The sequence below is a fragment of the Actinia tenebrosa genome, unplaced genomic scaffold (genome assembly GCF_029948245.1).
Source record: "Actinia tenebrosa isolate PJP-AT-01 unplaced genomic scaffold, QUT_ActTen_1.0 PGA_scaffold17__23_contigs__length_9995812, whole genome shotgun sequence".
Classification (NCBI taxonomy): Eukaryota; Metazoa; Cnidaria; class Anthozoa; order Actiniaria; family Actiniidae; genus Actinia; species Actinia tenebrosa.
In genome coordinates this window covers 1,602,043-1,624,700 of record NW_028292577.1, presented here as the reverse complement: position 1 = coordinate 1,624,700, position 22,658 = coordinate 1,602,043, and the positions used below count along the sequence as shown (strand labels likewise).

The window sequence follows — 22,658 nt, the reverse complement described above, 5'->3', positions numbered from 1 at the left end:
CATATCTGTGCTTCTTTTCATTTCGGCTTGCTGGTGGTATGTTTTAAAAATAGCATCAAACTGTGCACATGATGGTTACGAATGTGAAGCGCATTGAGGTATTTGAACCCGGGGGGGGGGGGGGGGGGGGTACTCCCCTATATTTGCTATACGGGTATGTGCCGCCCTATAGGGTATGGTTTTTCGGCTTTTGGGTCTGGGGTAGGGTATCATTTTTTGACATTTTGTCTGGGATAGGGTATCATTTTAGTCTGGGATAGGGTAAAGGATTTGGTCGTTTTTGTCTGGCGAATAGGCTACGCTTTCTGCCGACCAAAAACAATAAAAATGTTAGTAAATATTGATTAAAATCGATTGTAAAACCGTATTTTCCGTCTTTAGTCTGGGATAGGGCGTACAATTCTTAGTTTTAGTCTGGGGTAGGGTATGTAAAATCAAAATTTTAGGTCTGGGATAGGGTCAGGGTTTTGAGGTCCTGGCGGCACACTCCTACCCAAGTTGGGGTGGTAGTACCCCCCCCCCCCCCCCGGGTATTTGAAATGCGCTATATAAGAACCCATCATTCCTTCCTTCCTTCCTTCCTTCCTTCCTTCCTTCCTTCCTTCCTTTATTTATTTATTTATTTATTTATTTATTTATTTATTTATTTATTTATTTATTTATTTATTTATTTATTTATTTATTTATTTATTTATTTATTTATTTGTTTGTTTATTTATTTATTTATTTATTTCATAATCGCGTCTTCCGCAAATCTTTGCCTCTGCTCGTCAAAATGGCGACTAAAACCGTGATAGTCCCCGTGATACTGCTGAGCAAAGCCCCTCCCCACCCACCAGAGATCAGATAGGGGACTGGGTGCCACTTGAACGGTGAGCATGCGCACTAGTGTTGTGGGCACAACAAAGCGGTTAATGGCGGATGAGCAAGTCCTGCTTCAAAGTGAACATTACATCTTTACGGCCTGCAAATGGGAAGCTCAGACAGTAAGCTGAACTTTAGAAAGGCCGTGGTACAACTGACTTCTAAGAGATCTGTATGTATAAACAATTTTGAAGCACATTTATTTTAATATAAGAACGAATACGACGCTTTGCCCTGACGAAGTGGACTAGTAGCTTGCTATCAAAGTTGGCTGACAATGTAAGCTTACTTGTAGTTGTTTCGTTATTGTTTCAGGCTGTGGAAGCCAATGATGATCCTTTCTGGGATCAATTCTGGTCTGAGTCAGCTGCTACTATCAGTGATGTTTTCACATTAATCCCTGCTTCAGAAATACGGAACTTACGAGACGAAAATCCCACCAACCTTGCAACACTCTGCTGCAAGGTAAGAGCGCTTTCTTGTTATGGTGTTGTCAGCTGAAAAAAAAAAATCCAAACGATAATTCCTAGACACTCACTGTCTAGCCTTACGTTTAAATGAAACATCTTTTTAGCATGATTTTTATTTCATTTTTTATTTTCAAAAGACAAAAAGCTTGCCGTTCGTGAGTTTTGTATTAAACTCTGCTATGATGATGTCCAACTGCGGTCAAATGCGATTTTCGACAATTATTTTGATCCAAGAGATAATTTATCATTAAAGAAAGAAAAAACCTGTACAATAGAGAGATAAATAGGCAATAAGAATATCTTTATATTTAGAATATAAAGTGAATTTTATTAGACCCGGTTAGTTCATTAGCAGAGGGTAAAGCTTTACTATGTAAATACGGGAGCAACTGGTTCAAATGTTTACGGTATGTGAGGGAAAATTAAAAGTCTACAGTTAGTACTAAATGTATCAAATAATAATAAATCATCTTTACCGAGTACGCCATAATCACAATCAGAATCAAGTTTACAGAGGGTCTTCAACATATTTTTTCATGTTATAAAATATGCTCGAATTTATTTCTGTTCTGTCAATCAACTTAATTTCAAATCGATTGACGAGATAAAACAACACGTGCCAAAGTATTCAACAAAACTACAGTGTTATTAATTATTTAGCTGCTCTGTTCTGGTTCTTTGATAAATGGACTTTCTTCTTATATTTTTAAAATTCTGTCACATCTTTTGCAGAAATTACTTCCAGCAAATCATTTATCACTTATCAATAATTCTTTCTAGATGTCTTCAAATATTGCCAAATCCCTTATGTACATACATTTAAAAATATTTTATGTTACATCTTTTGTAATTTAATTGGTCTAAAGAGGGCCAATCAATTTCTTATGATTGTTAATGTGATGGGATAATTCAATTACCATCACTGCAATTTTCACAAACATACAACCTCTTTGTCTCAAAGTTGCAAACTGAGGTTTGATTTTTCGCTGATGCCAGTCAAAAATATGAAAGGTACCGATTGATTAGGTTTGATTGACGGCAGTGAAAAACCAAATTTCAGCATGCAGACACAGAGTTCACATGAAAATTGCAGTAATTATAATATTGTCAAATAAGTACATGTATACATGAAATATGATTGATTGAGGGGTAGTTCCATGGCTTCCAGCAATGAAAATTGATTATGTTTCCCTCTAAAATGCAGAAAATAGCATTCCTGGAACCTCCATTTTCAAATTCTGGATCTGCCACTGAAATTATTATTCTTAAAATTGTTAAGTTGAGCAATGAAAAATGCAAATACAGTCACTGTTCACATGTTGAAATGCAAGCAAATTAAGATATACAAGACAATTTGTACATCAAAATCATTTTTGTTCTTGAGTTTGTGTTACTGTACATGTAGTTCTATACTGTAGTAATTGCATTGCTTGCATTTGCATTAATGTCACGGGTTTATGGTTTGTATTGTTATACAATTATTTTGGTAGGTCTATAGTTCCTAGGGCTAGCTATGGTTCCTAGTGTGTTAGCTAAAAGTAGAGAATCTCACTCCCCCTCACAGGGATGGTGTAGCTGTAATATTTTGCTTTTAGTTAGTTTGAGTTGCTCCCAGGCTCACTTTGAAAAGTGCATCAGGCATACATAGTATTTTATCATAATAGTATTTTAAATATCATCAAAATTGATTTTTTTCTTCGTGTTATTTTAGTGTGTTGATAAGCTGCATAGAGCAACATTATCAGGATGTCCATCTCCACAGGAACAATTACAAGGTGCAGTAACTTTTAATGCTGTTGACTTAAATAGACCTCACGTTAACACTAATAATATAATACTTATTGAATGACTACAATAGACCAGTTTCAAATTCCAAATTACTGCTGTGTTCCTTGATTACAGACTCATTTACACAGGCTTAACCTCGTATCAGTGTTTAAATATTCACAAATACCAACGGTAAAGTAAAGAATGCACAACTTCAACAATACAAACACTTTGAAACTCGACAGGCCGTGACTGGAATGCATGAATATTCTGCACAAACTCGAGGCTAACCTTGTGCAAATGAGTCTGTAATCAAGAAACACAGCGGTAATTTGGAATTCGAAACGGGTCTATTGAATAATAATAATACCTTTCATTCATTAACTGTCTTTCAGTGTTAAACTGTGTTCGCCTGCTTACAAGGTTTATACCATACATATTTGAAGACCCTGACTGGAGAGGGTTTTTCTGGTCTACTATTCCTTCCCAGGTTTGTATCTTGAAAGAGGATTTGCTTTTTGTTGGCAACAAATTTACAATTATACATTATTAGAAAAAAAATGAAACAAAAAGAGAAATACATGTAAACAAAACAAAAAGAGAAACAAAAAAGGAAACTATAAACAAAACAAAAACAAAAAAAGGCACGTATGTAAATCGTTATTAATTATACAAACTAATTTAGTGAGATTATTGATTACCTAATACTAGAGTAAAGGCATTTAAGGAGGCTCGAAAAGTTTTTTCTTGAGCGCCCCTCGCTCTAGGTCTGATGACGTAGAACTTGCAAAAGGAAAATTTTGTCCTCAAAAATTTTAATGTTCAAACTAAAAAAAGTAAAAAACTCTGGGCATGTAAAATTTCTTCAAGTTTTACATATGGCTTTGGTTTGTTTTCGAAAACTTAAGGAAAAATTTAAAAGATTCTGTAAGAAGGAACTATTCCTAAAAAATTTTATTGATTTTTACAATTAAGCTCATACAGAATTTTTTATTTTTTTGTCAAAAAGAAGATTACAATACAAAGTTTAAATATTCCGGTTTTTAAAAAAAATCACAGTTTGGTTCCTGAGTTATGATTTTTTAAATAAACATTTTTGATGGCATACCAAGGGTTCTGATGTTGTCATAGCAATGTCTAACATCATTTTTTCATGTTCATTGTGATCTTTGGTTTATGATCTTTGGCTTTCCGGGTTTACTTGTTTTCTTGTTTCCATTGTTTCCTCTTGTGTCTATTTGACTATTGTACGTTGACTAGTATTTTTTTATTTCATGGGTTAAGTAATGCCTTCACTATAACATGAATTTAAGAAAAATGCAATCTGCACTTCCTTAAGGATGAAAAAAATAATAAGTATAATATGTTATTATCAATAACATAATACTCTGTATGTACACTGATATGTTACCTTATTATTTGACACGTTAAGGTGAATGCAGAGGAAGCTGGTATGGGTAATGGTGGAGATCTGGTGAGTTAAAATGCATGCTTGTAAACCATGAGTATTAGTATACACTTATTTCAATAAATGCTGTCATCGCCAAAGGCGATAGGCAACAGGTGATAGCGGAAAAGCCATAGGAGATAGGTCTTTCCAAGATCCAGAAATAGCTGCGATGACTTGAGTTTCTTTTTCTTATTCTCGTCAAGAACATGGACCTTGGTGTTGAGACTGATTCCATGTTCTTTGTATTCAACGAAACCATTTTCATTTGGAATGACCTATCGCTATTGCTTTTGGCAATGACAACATTTTTTGAAATAGGTGTATACATGTGGCTTAGCTATGTTTAAATAATTTCCACATGACTTAAATATACATGTAGAGAGGCCATGTCATGGTACACAATGCCAAAAGCTTTGCAACAAATAGGCAGCTAATACATGTATGTCTTTCAAATATTATTATTTTCTTTTCTTAGGGAGCAGAATCCCAAACACCTCTTGCTCAAACACTGTTAGATGCACTTGCTGTAAGTACCTTACAAATAGTTATAATTAAACCATAAGAAAAACATGTCTCTCATATTATCTTATATCAGTGCTAGCTTATAAGGGCTAGTCATCAGCCAATATCTGGCCAGAATTGGAAAGCTCAAATCTTTGCCAGTCATTTTGACCAGTAAGGTTGAGCCAGTAACAAGATATGACAAAGCTAAAAATGTAAAAATAATTTGGCGGGTCATCTTTACTGCTGACTGACCAATTATTTGGTTGCTGTTTCTTGTGTAGGACCTTTGTTTCTGCCCAGAATTTACTGTTCATCCAAACAAGAAAACTGGCCCAGTAAGTATTGTACAACAAGCTTTTGTATATCTTTGTGAACATGTACACTATCTAACTAGTTTTACTAGATACTAAGCAATGGTCTATAATTAGTAGCCCAAAATAGTAAAAACGTTAATTGGAATATTATCAGTTCCCTTTGCAAGCGCGATATAACAGGTTTAAAAAATGCAGAAATCTTCATATTCAACATATTATTTCCCCCCAAATTGCTTGAAAAACTCTAGTGGAACCATGAACACTTCCTTCCTTCCTTCCTTCCTTCCTTCCTTCCTTCCTTCCTTCCTTCCTTCCTTCCTTCCTTCCTTCCTTCCTTCCTTCCTTCCTTCCTTAGTGTAAATATTTCAGATATGAATTTTATCTGAAAATATATTATGATGATTGTGCATTTATTTATTCAAACCACACCTTTAAACTGATCAGGAACAACATGAAGACTTGTCTTCAATAGACAGTTGTGAATACATCTGGGAAGCAGGAGTTGGATTTGCAACTTCACCACCATCTAACCCTCAGTATGAGTGTAACCGTGGAGAACTTCTGAAGTTACTACTAACTTGCTTCTCAGAGGCAATGTACCTACCCCCTACACGTATGTGTATTATATTACTATGTTTATTGCATGTGCCTAAATGCATACATCAAGACATATGTTGAATTATTTCTCTGAAACCTTAGGATTGTTGATTTTTTCAATTATTATAGAAAGAGGGTGAGGGTATTATTTTATGAAAGGAAACTCCCATTTCAATCTATTACAAGGATCCATTATGGGGGGGGGGGGGGGGGGGGGAGGGGGGGCACAAACTAGTATGGTTGATATGACAAAGGTCAAAATATTTCTTTGTGAATAAGGATAATACTGTACCTGCGGGCTAATTTTCATAAACATAAAGAGTGAGGGTATTATTTTATGAAAGGAAACTCCCATTATGGGGGAGGGGGCACAAACTAGCAATTAATAGTTAATATAGTTAATATAACAAAGGTCAAAATATTTCTTTGTGAATAAGGATAATACTGTACCTGCAGGCTAATTGTTATAAACATAAAGAGTGGTTCAGGTATGATTATTTCATGCATGTTCATACGTTAATCTTTTTTCATTCTTTCACTGATGAAAGATATTTGTTAACTTGTCGATATCGAAGAGCCAAAAAAATTGAGAGTTACTTCACTAGATTTGGAGATAATTTGGATGGTATTTAGCTCTAACTTTTTACTAACTTCAATCTTTAGAAACCACAAATTTGGAGATCACATGCAATTTGGACTGAGTAGATGGAGAATCTAGGAAAAAATAAACTTTGAATGTTAAGATTTTTTGAACTTGGAGAAAATGTGTAAAGTAATTAGTAGATACAATATTATGAAAAAAATTGGGGTAACCCGACTTTGTTTTGGAACTATACAAGTTTGAAGAAGTGAAAAGCTTGTTTTCCTGATATTTTGCCTATCAAAACATTTGCCAGTGAATGAACTGACGTGTTTAAACAGGGTGTGCCCGAAAAATGCCCTCAAATTTGCTTAAATAGAAATAAACTTTATTTTATTCCACCGGGAAAAGACAAATACATTACTCATGTTGTGATTGTTCTCCCTCAACAGCTGAAAACCACAGCCGTCCCAACAAATGGTTGTGTTACTTTGCTTCTTCAGACAATAGGTAAGAGAAACTACAACCGTTTTAGCCTTGGATGCCAGATATGAGGGCTCCAAAATCACAAAATTAACACAATAATTTATATATAACTAATAATATGTGTAATAATTTCTCTCAGATTAAATCATAGTTCAGTCCCTTCTGATTAAATGTACTTGGTAATACTAAAAAATAGGAGTAATATTAATTTTATGCTCAAATTGCAGAGATTGATTGCTCAGTCTCCCAAGCATGAGTCCAAAATATTCGAGCTTTAACCCTGAATATTCATTGATAAATCATAGCTTGAAGTTGTTAAATTCTTGTTTCAGGCATGCCCTTCCTCTTTTCACCTCAATTCTTAACACGGTGTGCTCATATGACCCTGTTGGCTATGGTGTCCCGTAAGTACTACATCCTAACAATATCCACAGTTATGTTCTAAGTGTAATAAATTGAGATGCAAAGATTCTGATCAGTTAGTTATCTTAGAAGCAAATGGTGAAATAGAATATAGACAGTCAATGTCAGCAAATTGTCTTTTTTGTCTCACCTGTCCAATACAAACAACAGTGAATGAAAGTGAAGATGTGGACCTTATAATAAAAATGTACTTATTAGGATGCTCAATGGTCCTTTCCTTACTTGTAATAACAGTGTGGTTTGACTGGGGTGTTTCAGGTATAACCATATGATGTTTACTGACTTCAAGGAGCCTCTAGTAGAGGTTGCAGCCCAGTTACTTGTTGTTTTGCTAGACCATGATAATGGTAATCAACATGATGAACCTGAGTTGCCTGACCTTCCACTTGAGGTACTCATCTATTCACATTTACTTGCACAATTATTGTCTTTTCTTAAAATGTCACACTTAATGTATGGCTACTAAAATTTAGTCATAATGAGTCATAATTATTTGATAATAGTCATAATTATTATGACTCAATAGAGAGAGAGAGAGAGAGAGTACCTTTTTGTACCATGGTTTTCAAAACCAAACTGTTATTTAAAGCTTAAGGTGGCTGCCTACTTTTGAACGTTCGAATTGAGCCCACGATGAGCGCGCGCTCAAAAACCGCTGAAAAATCTACAAGATTTTATTGAAGAACCATACGCGTTTTGAGCTTCAACAGGGCAAAACCCTCAAATTTTGCACGGGACTCTATATTTTTTGATAGCTCATTCGAAAAAACTCCTAAAAATCTAGGTTATATCAACATTTTAGGAAAAGTTTAAATCAGGAACATGTGAAAAAATAGATTTTCGTAGGGATTTTTGTTCGACTTTGTGAGATTTTTTAAGAGCACCGAAACTACAAAATATGACAAATCAATGTATCTCTCTGTCTTTTTGTCGAAAATATCCATGTATTATTGTAGAAGGATTGACTAGCCTTCATTCGTGCAATCATATAGTCTGCAAATAACTATTATCTTATTAATCTTAATTTTTTTCTAATCACTTCCGGTGGCGCAATTTCTACTCCAAAAGCTCGTGCGTAGGCTTCCATTAAATGCTGATTATCTCGAAAACGAGCTCGGGACACCCTATTTTTCTTTCCAGATTTGGAATCAGCATTAAATTTCAATTCGGAAAATCGAAGTTTTAAAAAAAGCTTAAATCAATTTCCAAAAGTAGGCAGTCACCTTAAGTCCTTTCTTTCCGAGAAAGTTATTTTTTGCACTAATGTAAACAATTTACCAAAGCAAAGTACTGTAATAACACGAAAACAAAAAGAAATCTTACCTGTTGTGTAGTGTTGTTATACCTGTATTTGTCAAACCAGTTACTAAGTGACTGCATTTTAGTATCTTTACCCAGAAAATCATGCATGCTGATTGATCTACTATTTCAAACTCTCTTGCGTGACTCATATGTTGATGAAAGCCACTTTTAAAATAATACAGAATTATATAAATTTTCAACAACAAAAAAAACAGATGTATTGTCTAGTATTTCTAGTAGTCTGTAAATGATACTTAAGAACAATAATAATTTTGCCTAAAGGCTTGGTGAGTACCAGTTCATATTTTACCTTTGCCACCATGAGGACTTAAGTGGCTCTGCAGTAAACTTTCACCAATAATCATTTCATCTTTGGCGAATAATGGTTATATGTAATAATGTTTTAATTTTTTTAATGCTTTTCAGGGGCAGCCAATCGATAATCTGTTTTGTAATTATCTGTCAAGAATACACAGAGAAGAAGTAAGTATATATTATACTAGCAAGTCTACATTGTAGTGAAGAAAACAATGCACCAATAGTAAGAGGCTTTGCACCATCATGTGACTTTCATTGCAACCTCATAGCAACCATAACAGGCGGCCATGTAAAATGGCAGGTAAAACCAATAATGTGGTGGCCAAACAAACGGAGCGCTTGCCATATTTGCCAAAATATAGAGATTCCTTGTCCAAAGAAGACCACCAAATAATATATGACTCTTGTCTTAAATTGGACACCAACTTCGATCCATATTCTGTAAATTCTTTAATGTAATTACAGTACTGTGACGATTTGCCCGGCCTTAAACAATGTGTTAAGAATAGACCCCTTGCCAAAATGGCGACTGCAAATTTGGTTGAGTTAAACTGAGAGAAAAACCAATACCAGCACTGGAAAGAGCACCTTTAACACCTGACATAAGGAATCTTTGTAGAGTTACTAATTAAAAGTAAAGGTTCTCTTTCTAGTGCTGCTATTGTTTTTTTAATTTAACTCATTTCAATTTTCGGCTTCCATTTTGGCAAAGGTCTGTTTAGCAGTATGCATATCATGGTATACGTTTACATACATTTTTATTGAAAAGGCTTTTCAGAAACAATTCAAGTAATAGAAGAATCAAAATAAAAAGAAGGCAATTATAGAGTGGTCAACTTTTCATTAACCCATGAAACAAAGTGTATGCATTTGACATTGGCAGTAGTTATTGATCTTCTTGTCTCATTTTTGAATTCCAGGATTTTCACTTCATTCTTCATGGTTTGGCTAATTTGCTCAATAATCCTCTGATCCAGGTAAAAATAATTTGGCATTAACTTAGATAGTACAGTTACACTCTGATTGGTTGAGAACTGTGGTTCATTAGTGATGAGAGCACAGTTGCTAAAGCCATCAGCACGAGCAGCAAACTTTGCACAGAATAAAAAGAAAGCAGCAGATTTTTTCAATAATTGAAAATACAATGAAAACTGTACCTTTTTTGTGCTCTGTCCAGTAATATAGTTCTTACATTAAAGTACTAAGTATTGAAAGCACTCAAGAAGTGCACTGTTCATCAGAATCACTTGCCTAACATCTCATGCTTCTATTCACACTTCTTCCCGGCTTATTTCACTTTCTGCCTGCTTGATTGCTGAATGGAGCACAGAAAAAGCCGTTTTGTTATTGTGCTGGACTTGCTACTTACTTTATGATTTATTGCCAAATGTTTCAGACTTATTTACCTAATTCATGTAAGAAGATCAGCTTTCATCAAGAAATGTTGATTCTGTTTTGGAAAATGTGTGACCAGAACAAGGTAACTAAAATACAAAATAAATACAATACAATACAATACAAATAACAAGCAAATTGAAAAAAAATAAACATTTATTATAGATAGTCTATAAAATACAGTCACATGAATCTTTGTATATATTTATATTCCTTTAATTTGAATTGATTAAAAGGCATGAGGTGTATTTAAATTAATTTTAATGTACTTTGTTTAATTTGCAGAAATTTTTGTTCTATGTCCTTAAAAGTAGTGATGTGTTGGACATACTAGTACCTATCTTGTACCATCTTAATGATGCAAGATCAGACCAATGTAAGTTTAAATGAAGAAGGATTTTTTCCCAATGACTTCTAGATAAAATATGTAGATTTTTGTGATTTCAGTACCATTTTACTGTATTTAAAATTGGCTGAGCATTGGACGCAAATTTAATTCCTGGCTGGACTTACAGTACACTCAGGATTTTGCAATATTTAAACTGAGGAAAAGGTGCTGCCTGTATTTGAGTCTACAAATGGTTAGACCTGAAACATGCCTCAGATGACCTGTAACCGTCTCTCTACACTATGTAGTTACCTCACCTTGCATTATAGCAACATATATCTACAATTGGTTAGACCTAAAACATGGCTCAGATGACCTGTAACCGTCTCTCTACACTAGTTACCTCACCTTGCATTATAGCAACATATATCTACAATTGGTTAGTCCTGAAACATGGCTCAGATGACCTGTAACTGTCTCTCTACACTAGTTACCTCACCTTGCATTATAGAAACATGAGAAAATATCCATTGAGGTTGTAAAGAAATCCTTACAGTGATAATCCTCACTTTCTGGCCTCTACTGTGAGGCACTACACCTAACTGTTGATTTGATTCTTAATGTTAGCATAAGTATGTATGGAGCTATGCCTATGTATGGACCTAAAGTCTTTTCATTACCCAGTTAGACAATAAATAATTATTATATTCATAAGTAACTTGCATGTAAATATTGTAAATATGTTAAGGCATGTCTTAGCTTTGGAAACAGATTTCTGGACAGTAGGATTCATTGATGCCATTCTGTTTTCATTTTCAGCTCGTCTTGGTCTTATGCATATTGGTGTTTTTATCCTTTTACTTCTGAGTGGAGAAAGAAATTTCGGTATGAAATTATGTTTAACCTTGTTAATTACGGTATTCATATTATATTGATGTCATTTTTAACTCGTGGATATGCAAAGCCTAGAAATGAGTTATTGTGAGATGTATGAATATGCAAATGTGTCACTCACTCACTCATTCACTCACTCACTCACTAAGATGTTAGCAGATCGATATTTTTGGCATTGTAACTGATGTATATTGACCCAAACATTAGCCTCCACTGACTACAAAAGGTTCAACGGTTCAACACCTATAATTAACTTTAATTATGTAATCTCTTGTTTGTGATATATCAGGTGTGAGATTAAACAAGCCATACTCTGTGCGAGTACCCATGGACATCCCTGTGTTTACTGGTACACATGCTGATTTCCTAGTTATTGTAAGTAGTTACAGTGCATGGAAGATAATGTAAGAAAGTCACAAAATATGTGTATGCTTGCTGTTATAGGCATATATTTGCATTATGGCATCATTAACTAGAATTTTCTTTTAATATCTTGAAAATGTGTGGCCCTTTGTTTCTCTGCATTGCATCTTTCTCTCGACTTGTTTATCTCCATTCCATCTCATTTGAGATTGCACCAGCTGTTTGACTTCTGGTTGACAGCTCCTGTCAACGGAGCAATGCCTCAAAAACTATCGAAAAATATTTTTTCAAAATACCTCTGTTATTATCAATATTTTGAAAATGTTTTTAATGAAGATTATAGATTTAAGCTTAATGAACAAGATAATGAGTTTTCAAAAATTTCATTATTCGAAAGCAAAATTGTATTAGCTGATACCTTAAAACAGTGAGGACTATACTCTCTCCTTTCTACGTTATTTTTTTCTTCACCCAGCTTTCCCGACATTTCCAATTTCTAATTTTCTCAGTTTCACTTAATGACATTTTCCTTTCCACTTAACATTTGTCTTGTCCACTTCCTTCCAATTTTCTCTTCATGAATTTTAATTTTTTTACATTACTTGCTAGTAGTATATTTGTTTAATTTTTATGAACAAGGACTTCCGTGTTATTTAGGTTTTCCACAAGATCATTACCACTGGACATCAAAGATTACAGCCCCTGTTTGATTGCTTACTTACCATTATTGTCAATGGTAAGTATTGATAGCTGGTATTAATTCATGCAACAATGCTGAAATTATACTGCTATACATTTTGGAATAATTTTAATGAATTATAATAAGTTTGAGGATACCTAAGTGAGTGCCCATGATATTTCCCCCCCTGACAAACGTATTTGTGGGTTATACAAGAGAAAGTTAAGCTGCAAGAAGGCTACTAAAATGCTACTAAAATAATTTGCAGTTTTTGTTTATGAAAAAAATTTTACATCTCACTACTATTGTTGCTCACTTTATTTTTTCCCTCTCTCATATAGTCTCTCCTTATCTCAAGTCATTATCCATGGTGGCAGCTAATAAACTTCTTCACTTACTTGAGGTAAAAAAAATTTTTGGTCAGGTTTTTTGTTGTATACTGTAATAATATGATCATTACACTTTACTAGGTAATAATCATAAATTATAATTATGATAATATTCAATAATTATGTGTTATGCATCGGACATCTTTTTTACCCATCTGAATGACTTGTTCCATATTCATGGCCTATCAATCAGTATATTTTTGAAGGGAAAAAAACCCAGAAATTCTCATGTCTCATGCAAAGGGGTAGTCCAGGGGATACCTTTCTAGCAGCTTAATTAATACCAATTGATGTGCTACTATCTTGTAATAGATTTGACTACTGATCAATCATGATTATCCCTTCTCAACAACCCGTCAGACAATAACCAATGGTCTTCTCACTGAATATGAATACAAATATATAAACTATGTTAAAGTGATGATCCTGTTGTCTGTTACAGGCATTCTCTACTCCTTGGTTCCTGTTTGCCAACCCTACCAACCATCATTTGGTGTTCTTTTTACTAGAGATCTTTAACAATATCATACAGTACCAGTTTGATGGTAAGTCAAGAAAATATGCATGTACTAAATACAAAATTAAAGCACTGAAGGAGAACTGAAGGCATGGTGCTACAAAATACAAATACATAGTACTTTGCTATTAGGGCTTTGTAAGAGGGAAGTTTCTAGGTGGTGTAAAATTTGGTTTCTACAACAAATGAAAGCCTCCTAAGCCTCCTAGTGGATATATTAGGTAATAATATTGGAATTGGTCTTCTACTTTTAGGCAACAGTGACCCCATCCCCCCTCCTCCACCCCACCCCATCCCATTATTTTGGATTTCTTCATCTTGTTTAGGTTTAACAAAACCCAAATTTTAACATTGTACTTCAATGATGATTGACTCATTTCAAGGCTTTGATAATATGTACAGTACTTGACGTAATTGATTTTATAACACTATTAATTTGTATTCATTTTTTCCTTCCAGGCAACTCCCATCTTGTATATGCAATTATACGAAAACGTAATATATTTCATCAGGTATGTGAGGTTCCTGTTGGCCAGGAAGGGACCTTTTTCTCAGGGTTATTATTATGTACATCCAAATCTGATAAACTCATAATGTGTCATCAGATTATGAGCACTAATGCATATGATTACACCACACAATATGCTGCACAATATCTTAAAACAAGGTCACTTTTCTTGTTTGGATTGTTTTTACTCCGACGATGGACTAGCGTCTGAAACGTCAGTAAGTTTTTTTATCTTTTCACGGTGTATATTTTACCTTTTCATCATTACTGTTTCATTAGAAACACCGACGCAGCTCACACTAGTTTTTAGCTAGTTATATCTTTTTGTTTGGATGTGCTTAAACTCAGTAGCATTTGCAGTATAATTGAATAAAGTCTAATATCTTCTTAGTGCTGTTTCTCTTTCACTGATTCAGAATTAATACAATCTGTGATTAATTTTTTAGCACATCATTTTTTGCCATAATGTGCTTTTTCTAGATTGGTACTCAACATGTCAAATTTAAGGTCTTAACCATAATGTTTTATATTAGCTTGCTAACCTGCCTACTGACCCAGCTACAATTCAGAAACCAAAGAAAAAGACCAGTGTTCCAAGTACAAGCAGTACTGAACATCAAAGGTAATGAAGTATGACTGAGTGATATTGATAACTTTCAATCTTATGGTAATAATAATCAAATTTATCTACTTTTTTATTTACTAAAACATTAAATTATATTTAATTACTGCATATTAATATTAATCATTTTTTGCAATGATCATGAATTCAGAGGTACTTAATGTTGTTGATGATGCTGGTCATGAGGTAGCTGCTGCTGTTGTTTTTGATGATGGTGATAGTGATGATGGTGTTGCTGTTGTTGTTGTTGTTGATGATGCTGGTCATGAGGTAGCTGCTGCTGTTGTTGTTTTTTATCAGGGTGATACTGATGATGGTGTTGCTGTTGTTGTTGGTACTGCAGTTGTTGAGTCACTGCGGTTGTTGAGTCACTGTGGATGATGCTGATTCATTGGTGGTGATGGTGCTGTTGTTATTGATGATGATAATGATGCATTAATGGTGATGATGGCACTGGTTGTTAAGTCATTGTGGATGTTGCTGATTATTGGTGGTGATGATGATGGTACTGCTGTTGTTAAGTCATTGCGGATGATGCTGATTCATTGGTGGCAGTGATGATGGTACTGCTGTTGTTAAGTCATTGTGGATGATGCTGATTCATTGGTGGTGGTGATGATGGTACTGCTGTTGTTAAGTCTTTGTGGATGATGCTGATTCATTGTTGGTGATGATGATGCTATTGTTATTGATGATGTTGATAATGATGATGCATGGTGGTGATGATGATGGTACTGCTGTTGATAAGTCATTGTGGATGATGCTGATTCATTGTCGGTGATGATGATGCTATTGATATTGATGATGATGATAATGATGATGCATGGTGTTGATGATGATGGTACTGCTGTTGTTAAGTTATTGTGGATGATGCTGATTCATTGTTGGTGATGATGATGCTATTGTTATTGATGATGATGGTGATGCATGGTGGTGGTGATGATGCAACCGGTGCTGTTGTTGCATACTTTATTCATGTATTTTTGGTTTTTCCTAGTGATGATTCAGGAGAGCATCATACTAATGGACTTCCAGAGATGTCTGCTGACAGTATGTACAGTAACAATCTCTTACTCTTACATGTTAAATATGTGTTTATAAATTGTGTGAATACAGCAATGCTCAAATTTATGTTTCACTAAATTGAAATAATCCATTTACAAGATAATCATGTCCTTTCTTTTGAAAGTGTTGAGAAAAATGGTACCCTCTCTTTACCCCTTTGCACCTCTAGGACATTAGCTGTGTAACTATATTATAGTTTACAGTATAATATTTTTATATATCATTATACTAATGTTGTACTTAAAACAACAGTGATTGATATGGATAGCGACCAAGTATTATGAAATACTGCCATATCCTGTTGAAAATCCTTTGACAAGTATGTCCTGTAAGGCTTGAACAAATGCCTAGATTGCTGTGTCATTTGCTTGTAGTGTCAGTGACCCAAGTTCGGCATCCTGGTAGTGAATCAGAGACTAGTGATGTTGAGGGTCGGTATAGTGCTGAATCCAATGCTAGTGTCAAGAGGAGAGAGAAGAAGGCCATTGGAAGATCAGCTTCAGTAACTACAAGTGGATCATTCATAGCTACCCCTGAATGGGTAGGTATAGTAGACATTGCACCTCCCTAAAGTTAAATAAAAGATTCACAGCGTTCACAATGAATGTTATGGAAGACCATAGGATTTCAAATTTGCATGCAGGCCTGGGCACTGATACACTGCTGCACAGCTGCTAAAGCTCTCTTAAGATTAAAACATCCGTATAAGTATTGTTTTTATCACTACAATGGTCTCTCGTTTTGGAACAATACTTAAAGTTTAAGAGAGCTGTATGTAAACCGACCAATATGGAATTGATGACATGTGTTAAACCAATCAGAGAATCATGAGATTACTGTTCATCCTATCAGATTGCTTGGATAAGACAATCATGAAAACTGTTCTTCAGAATTTTAACCTGAAGTACTCATACTAACATTGATAGGTCCAGTCATGGAAGCAGAAGTTACCGTTACAGACTATCATGAGAATGCTCCAAGTGCTGGTCCCACAAGTGGAAAAGATCTGCATTGATAAGTAATTGATAATAATTTGTTATTGATAATGAAAACCAAGTGAACATAAGCAGCTGCAGTCTTTTATGCAACACGTTTTGAAGACATTGCTGAAAATGGCCTTCGTCATTAAACAATTACACTAGTTTTCCTGTGGCTGCAACGTGCTTAGTACATCATGTTCAGTCTGTCATTTGAGTTACTTGTACATACACAGTACTAGGGAGATGACTTGTCCCCACATCATACCCATGCTATGGAAAAGCCTAGAATGATTAATCACAAGCAGCTAGGAGTATCTTTTCATAAAATGAATAGAATGTTAAATGTCTGATGACAGTTCTGTAGGCTAAGAAACTGCTTTTCTGCAGGGGTTTGACAGATGAGTCAGAAATCATCAAGTTCCTTCAGCATGGCACCCTCGTTGGTCTACTTCCTGTACCACATCCTATACTGATCAGGAAATACCAGGTAATGTTTGAACCCTCCTCACCATCATATCTCCTCCTTCCTTGTGCTCTCATTCTTTACCACCCAACAGGGAATACAAAGTAATAAGTCATTTAAACATCCACTGGATTTGAACTTGAGCTTGAACTTTACTGGTAAACCAGTAGTTTACATTGGGACCCATTGTAAATAAATAATAAAATATTAAATTAATAATAATTAAGATATTAATTATACAGCTTCTCATTAATCCCATATAGGTAACTGTCCAATTATTTTCTTAATTGGACAGGTCTTGTTGATATGGGATTAATTAATAGGTAATGGGATTTCATGCTCCCCAATGGCCTCATCCAATTTTGTCAGTCCTCGGAATTTTCCTTGTCCAATTATTTCTTAATTGGACAGCATGGAGTCCTATTACATATACTAATCGTAAATTATTTTGTATATCCCCTACCCACCTCTTCCTTGCATGTTCTTGCATTCCCCTATTTTCTCTACCATTCCTTCCTACATCTAGCAGTCTAGATCTCTTATATTTAATTTTTATCCCCTCAGTCAAACTGTATCATGTTGTACTGTGCAGGGTACTTGCTAACCATAATCATATGTTTTAGGCCAACAGTGGTACACAAATGTGGTTCCGTACCTACATGTGGGGGATCATATACTTAAGGTTAGTTCAGATCTGTTTCAAATCATTTTATTATTTCTTGTTTTCCAAACACACATATTCCAACTCACTCTTCATGATGAACAAGTTCTGACATCTTCCTTTTAAAGAAGCTTGTTTATCAGTAGCCAGGCTTTGCACCATCATGTGATGGCAGCCATGACATAGGCAGGAACCATTGAATCTAGTCTTAACTTATTTTTATGAAAAAAATTCAGTTTCCCATAGGAAAATACTCTTTTGCTATGGCTGTCATAACATGATGGTCCAAAGTCTCTATAGGTCTTTCCTGAATTTGCTTGATTGGCCAACCAAAGAATAGCTCCAAATAGAGGTTGGACTAAATGCATTCATTTATCCACCCTCAACTTACCCCGAGTATCAGACCTTGGCGGGGTGCCTGGGGAGGGGTTGGGGGACTTGACTTGCAGTTATTGTTTCTTGGTCATTCAAGCGTATTCAGGAAAGGTCTATTACATTAACAAGGATTCCATGCTCCGGTAATGGAACACAACTTGCATATTTACCTATGTTGTATGTTTAAATTATCCTAGGAACATTGACCCTCCCATTTGGTATGACACAGACGTCAAACTATTTGAAATACAGCGGGTTTAAAACTCCTATCAGACACAAGTAAATTGAATTTTAGCTTAAAGGTGTAATTGTCTTTTGGGGTTTAACAATGAATTTGCGCCTTCACTGTGGTATAAGGAAGATTACTGGGTTGTGTTTTCCCTATTCCTATGCTTGGTGAAATAAGTTAAAGGTTGGGTGAAATGGTCATTGTAGATAAGACAACATTAAAGATCGTGGCTATGTAAAGCCTGACTTACAAGTGCAACACAAACACAAACTTGGAGTTGTACATTTTTAATTTATAGCAGTTGTTCTTCTCACTTTAAGAGTTGCTGTTTATTTTGATGTTTGTGTTTAATGTAAAAAAAGTCTTAAGAAATAAAGACGGAATCTGGCTATTGATTGGGTGTATTTATCAAATTAAATAGGGACTATTATTATTCAACTATACTTAGTTATTATCCAACTATACTTAGTTATTGAAGTCCGCATCCCCTCCACCCATTTCCCTCCTGTTCACTGATAGCATAAATATAAGGGAAAGCATCCCTGAGAATTGAAAATCAATGAATTCCCCTCATAGATCAAAACCTTAGATCCGTTCCTAGATGATCGTAGATTGTATGTTACTATGATTTCATTTATCTCATGGAATAGATAGAACAAGTAGTATAGTAATGGTCGTTCAATACGCCAAATCGAAATACAATAACAAATAATGAATTTGAGGCTAGTCAGTCCAGAACAATAGTTGTTCAAATTGGTCGCCATATTTCGATTCGGTGTATAGACCAGCTTCGTTGTTTTAATTCTTTTTACTTAGGACTATTAGACACTTATCGTTAGTATCGTAGTATTCATGAGTTAAATGAAATCAGTGTATTATTACAATAACCATTCACAGTTTGCGTACATCAATTAATATGATAATTGAGCATGGAAAAATATGAGACAGCTTACGTTTCACACGTACTGTTAGAGAGATTTTTCTCAGGCTGTGAAACAGTTTCTAGTAGTTACAGTATATAATAGACACAAAAGAAAACGGCTTACCTCTAGGTATACTATTTGATGGTCTGAGTAAAATCATTCTATGTACCGTACAATCATGATACTTAAGCCCCGTTTACACTAGCGATTTTTGCGGCGATTTTTGCTACGATTTTTGCGGCGATTTTGTCCATAATAAATAATGGTAAAGAACTTGTAAAGTTTTTTTCAGGATACCAAGATTTGTTCCTTTTTGAAGGCGGGATTAGACAAAAGATTTCATATTTACGAAAATTGCCACAAAAACCGCAGCAAAAATCGCCAGTGTAAACGGGGCTTTATAGGTATAGGTAGACTAGAGATGTGTGTATGTTACCGTGTATTTATCACATGATATATCATGGTGTCAATATACTATTTTTATTTAAGAAATATTAATTTAAAATAACGAGACTAGCAAGCAGCGATCGCTATCTTGAAGTTTATAACTAATGCCTTGGTTGAAAATGGTGCAAAGAAAAGCACAGTGATTTGACATTTTTGGAACAAGAGTTCAGTACTGAGGCATGACACATGCACTGTGTGCCTTTGCATTCTTGTTACAAGGTTTGATGAGTGTTGGCTGCACTTCTCACATCTAAAATAAGTTGCCAATGCGGGCCGCATTAAGTGACATTATTTTAGTAAACAAATACTGATAAAAGTTCATTTCCGCATTAACTTACATGTTCCAAGTTTAGTCACCGGGGTTGAGTTTCCAAGCTTGGTTAGTGGTAAAAGAGGCTTTACATGATCACGTGATAGCGTGTTTTCCTCCCTCCGTATATCATCAAAATGTGAAAATAGTGTTAGTGTGGGTGAGTGAGTGAAAAAGTGCGAGAATGACGACACTAATCAAAATGATTTATTTTTAGCGGTCAGGTTAGATGGCAGAACAACGTAATCATTTTAATCTTGTAAATTGAATTATTTCTCGGGTAAAACGACTGCATTCTAGCCGTAATGTGATCCCGGAAAACCTCTTCAAGTTTACCACGTGTTTTAGTTAGGCTCATGTCAAGCGTCCAACATTACATGAGCCGAAACTAATAACATCAAAGAAGATCGTCATGTTATCCATTGTTTCAATTGCCCTAATTCACTATGACGTCACTGCTTGTTTATGTGGGGGATAGAATCGCCAAATGCAATAGAAAATTCAACAAAATTTGCTCCTAGCGAAACATTTTAATCTAAAATGGCCTGATTTTCAGATATTATAATATGTGTTAACATGTACTAAAAATATTCTGAGCGTTTGCTGGCTATTCTACTTCTCTTCGTGGATTGATACGGGTTTAAGAACAATTTTCGGTGAATTGACCCCCTCCGACGATCATGATCCTTTGCGTTTAAACAATAGATTGTTGAAGATTGTTTTGATGTGACGTCATAGTGAATTAGGGCAATTAGGTGCGGCTCATGTGAAGTTCGACATTTAAGCTTAGTCTAAGAACCCTGGCTAAGTAGGTTTTAGACAACTGGGCCCTGATTTACAGGAAATGATCTGTATGAGTAGTTAAAATACTCTAAAAATAATTTGTTCTTCATTGGAAGGACACGGCTCTTGCAGTAATCTGATCTGGTTGTAATTAGTTAGTTCTAAGGGATTTAAAACCGAGAAAAACAAGAATTAGTTTTGTGTCTATATTCAAAACCTTGACCTCATATGCCTTAATACTTTTGAATTACCCCATCCTACTTTGAGCGATTAAAATAAGCTTGGTGAATTACTTTTACATAATCAATAATAAAGGAGGAATGTTCTGTGTTTGTGTGAATGTTATTTTTTCAGAGGATAATTGTCTCAAGAGTTATTATCCATCTTACTTTAACCAACCACTTTAAGAAAAATGCAGCATTTATGGTGGATGAACCCATTTGCGACAGATTTTCTCTGTGATCCTTGTATGGCTTAGTCTCCCCCACAGCCGCTTTCAGTGTCGTCACGCTGAGTAGCTAGGGGAGAAAGCGTTGCGTGACGACACTGAAAGCGGAGGAGCGGGGAGACTATGTATGGCTATTTTCTCATTCGATTCCCATTGGAAAAGCAAACAACACTCGTCAATGGTTATCCAGCTACTTTAGGCAAACTGCCAGACCACTGTATGATACAGTATACAACTTTTTTTTAAAGTTGTCGGTCGGAGATTTATTTCTATTGGACTAAATAGAACTAAACTACTAAATAGTGCAAAGTGTTGAACACTTTTAGTGTTTGTACTCTATTAAGGTGGCTGACTACTTTGGTAAATAATAAACAGAAAATTGAAACTTTCTTAACCTGAAATTTAATGCTAATTTCAAAAATGCAAAGAAAACTGGGGTGCCTCAAGCTAGTTTTTGAGATAAATCACTCTGGAATGACATGCGTTCGTACAATTTTCGAAGAAAAATAGTGAAAATCAAGCTCTGTACAAAAAAAAAAAATCATAAAACCGAAACTAAGTAAGAAACATGAGTAATTTTCTCCGAACACGTAACGTACACTCTATTTATAAAATACTGATAGAAGTTGTTTTAATAAACTATTGTAGACAATGGAAAACGTTACTTTGTTCAGGTTCTATGGTATGGCAAGTTATCGTAATAATTGAGCACAAAAAAACAACGACATTTATATTGTTCTAATAAACAGAATTGTCTTAAACTTTGAAAAATAATGGGATATTACCTGTTATTCCGGAAAATAACAAAAAATAGAGAGAGAGAAACCGGATCCCGTGCAAAATTTATAGGTTTTGCCATCTTGAAGTTGTGAAACGTGTATGGTTCTTCAATAAAATCGTGAACATTATTCAGCGGTTTTTGAGCGCGCGCACATCGTGGGTTCAAATCGAATGTTGAAGAGTAGTCAGCCACCTTCGGGAAACAAGCTGAAGGAAGAACAAGTCATAATTTCCTTAAGAACCGTTCATTTTTTATCACGGAGGGGGGATCGGTGGAAATCTCGGAGGGGGAGGCATGTGATTAAAAAAATCCTGCTTATAGGCGCCACATGAAGAAGAATCAATGTCAAAATGGGGGGCCATTCAGGTATAGAACAAGGGGGGCAGCAGATGTTAACAGCAATATAGAGGGGGCTAGTTTTTC

The 22,658-nt window shown here is 35.0% G+C and overlaps 1 protein-coding gene across 1 annotated transcript; it reads left to right on the top strand.

Annotated features, from left to right (window-relative positions):
* The first annotated feature begins 897 nt into the window (after window positions 1-897).
* Window positions 898-21,336, top strand: LOC116308631 (protein HID1). The gene is made up of 28 exons (XM_031719102.2): window positions 898-1,036; window positions 1,180-1,329; window positions 3,046-3,109; window positions 3,497-3,591; window positions 4,534-4,575; window positions 5,027-5,077; window positions 5,337-5,390; window positions 5,814-5,982; window positions 6,999-7,056; window positions 7,365-7,436; window positions 7,714-7,846; window positions 9,184-9,240; window positions 9,996-10,052; window positions 10,472-10,555; window positions 10,756-10,846; window positions 11,618-11,683; window positions 11,982-12,067; window positions 12,713-12,791; window positions 13,076-13,137; window positions 13,566-13,668; window positions 14,100-14,152; window positions 14,682-14,770; window positions 15,768-15,820; window positions 16,210-16,376; window positions 16,762-16,853; window positions 17,203-17,302; window positions 17,902-17,960; window positions 18,512-21,336. The coding sequence occupies exons 1-28, from the start codon at window positions 971-973 to the stop codon at window positions 18,573-18,575; spliced, it is 2,316 nt and encodes a 771-aa protein (XP_031574962.2). The 5' UTR covers window positions 898-970; the 3' UTR covers window positions 18,576-21,336.
* Window positions 21,337-22,658: the final 1,322 nt, after the last annotated feature.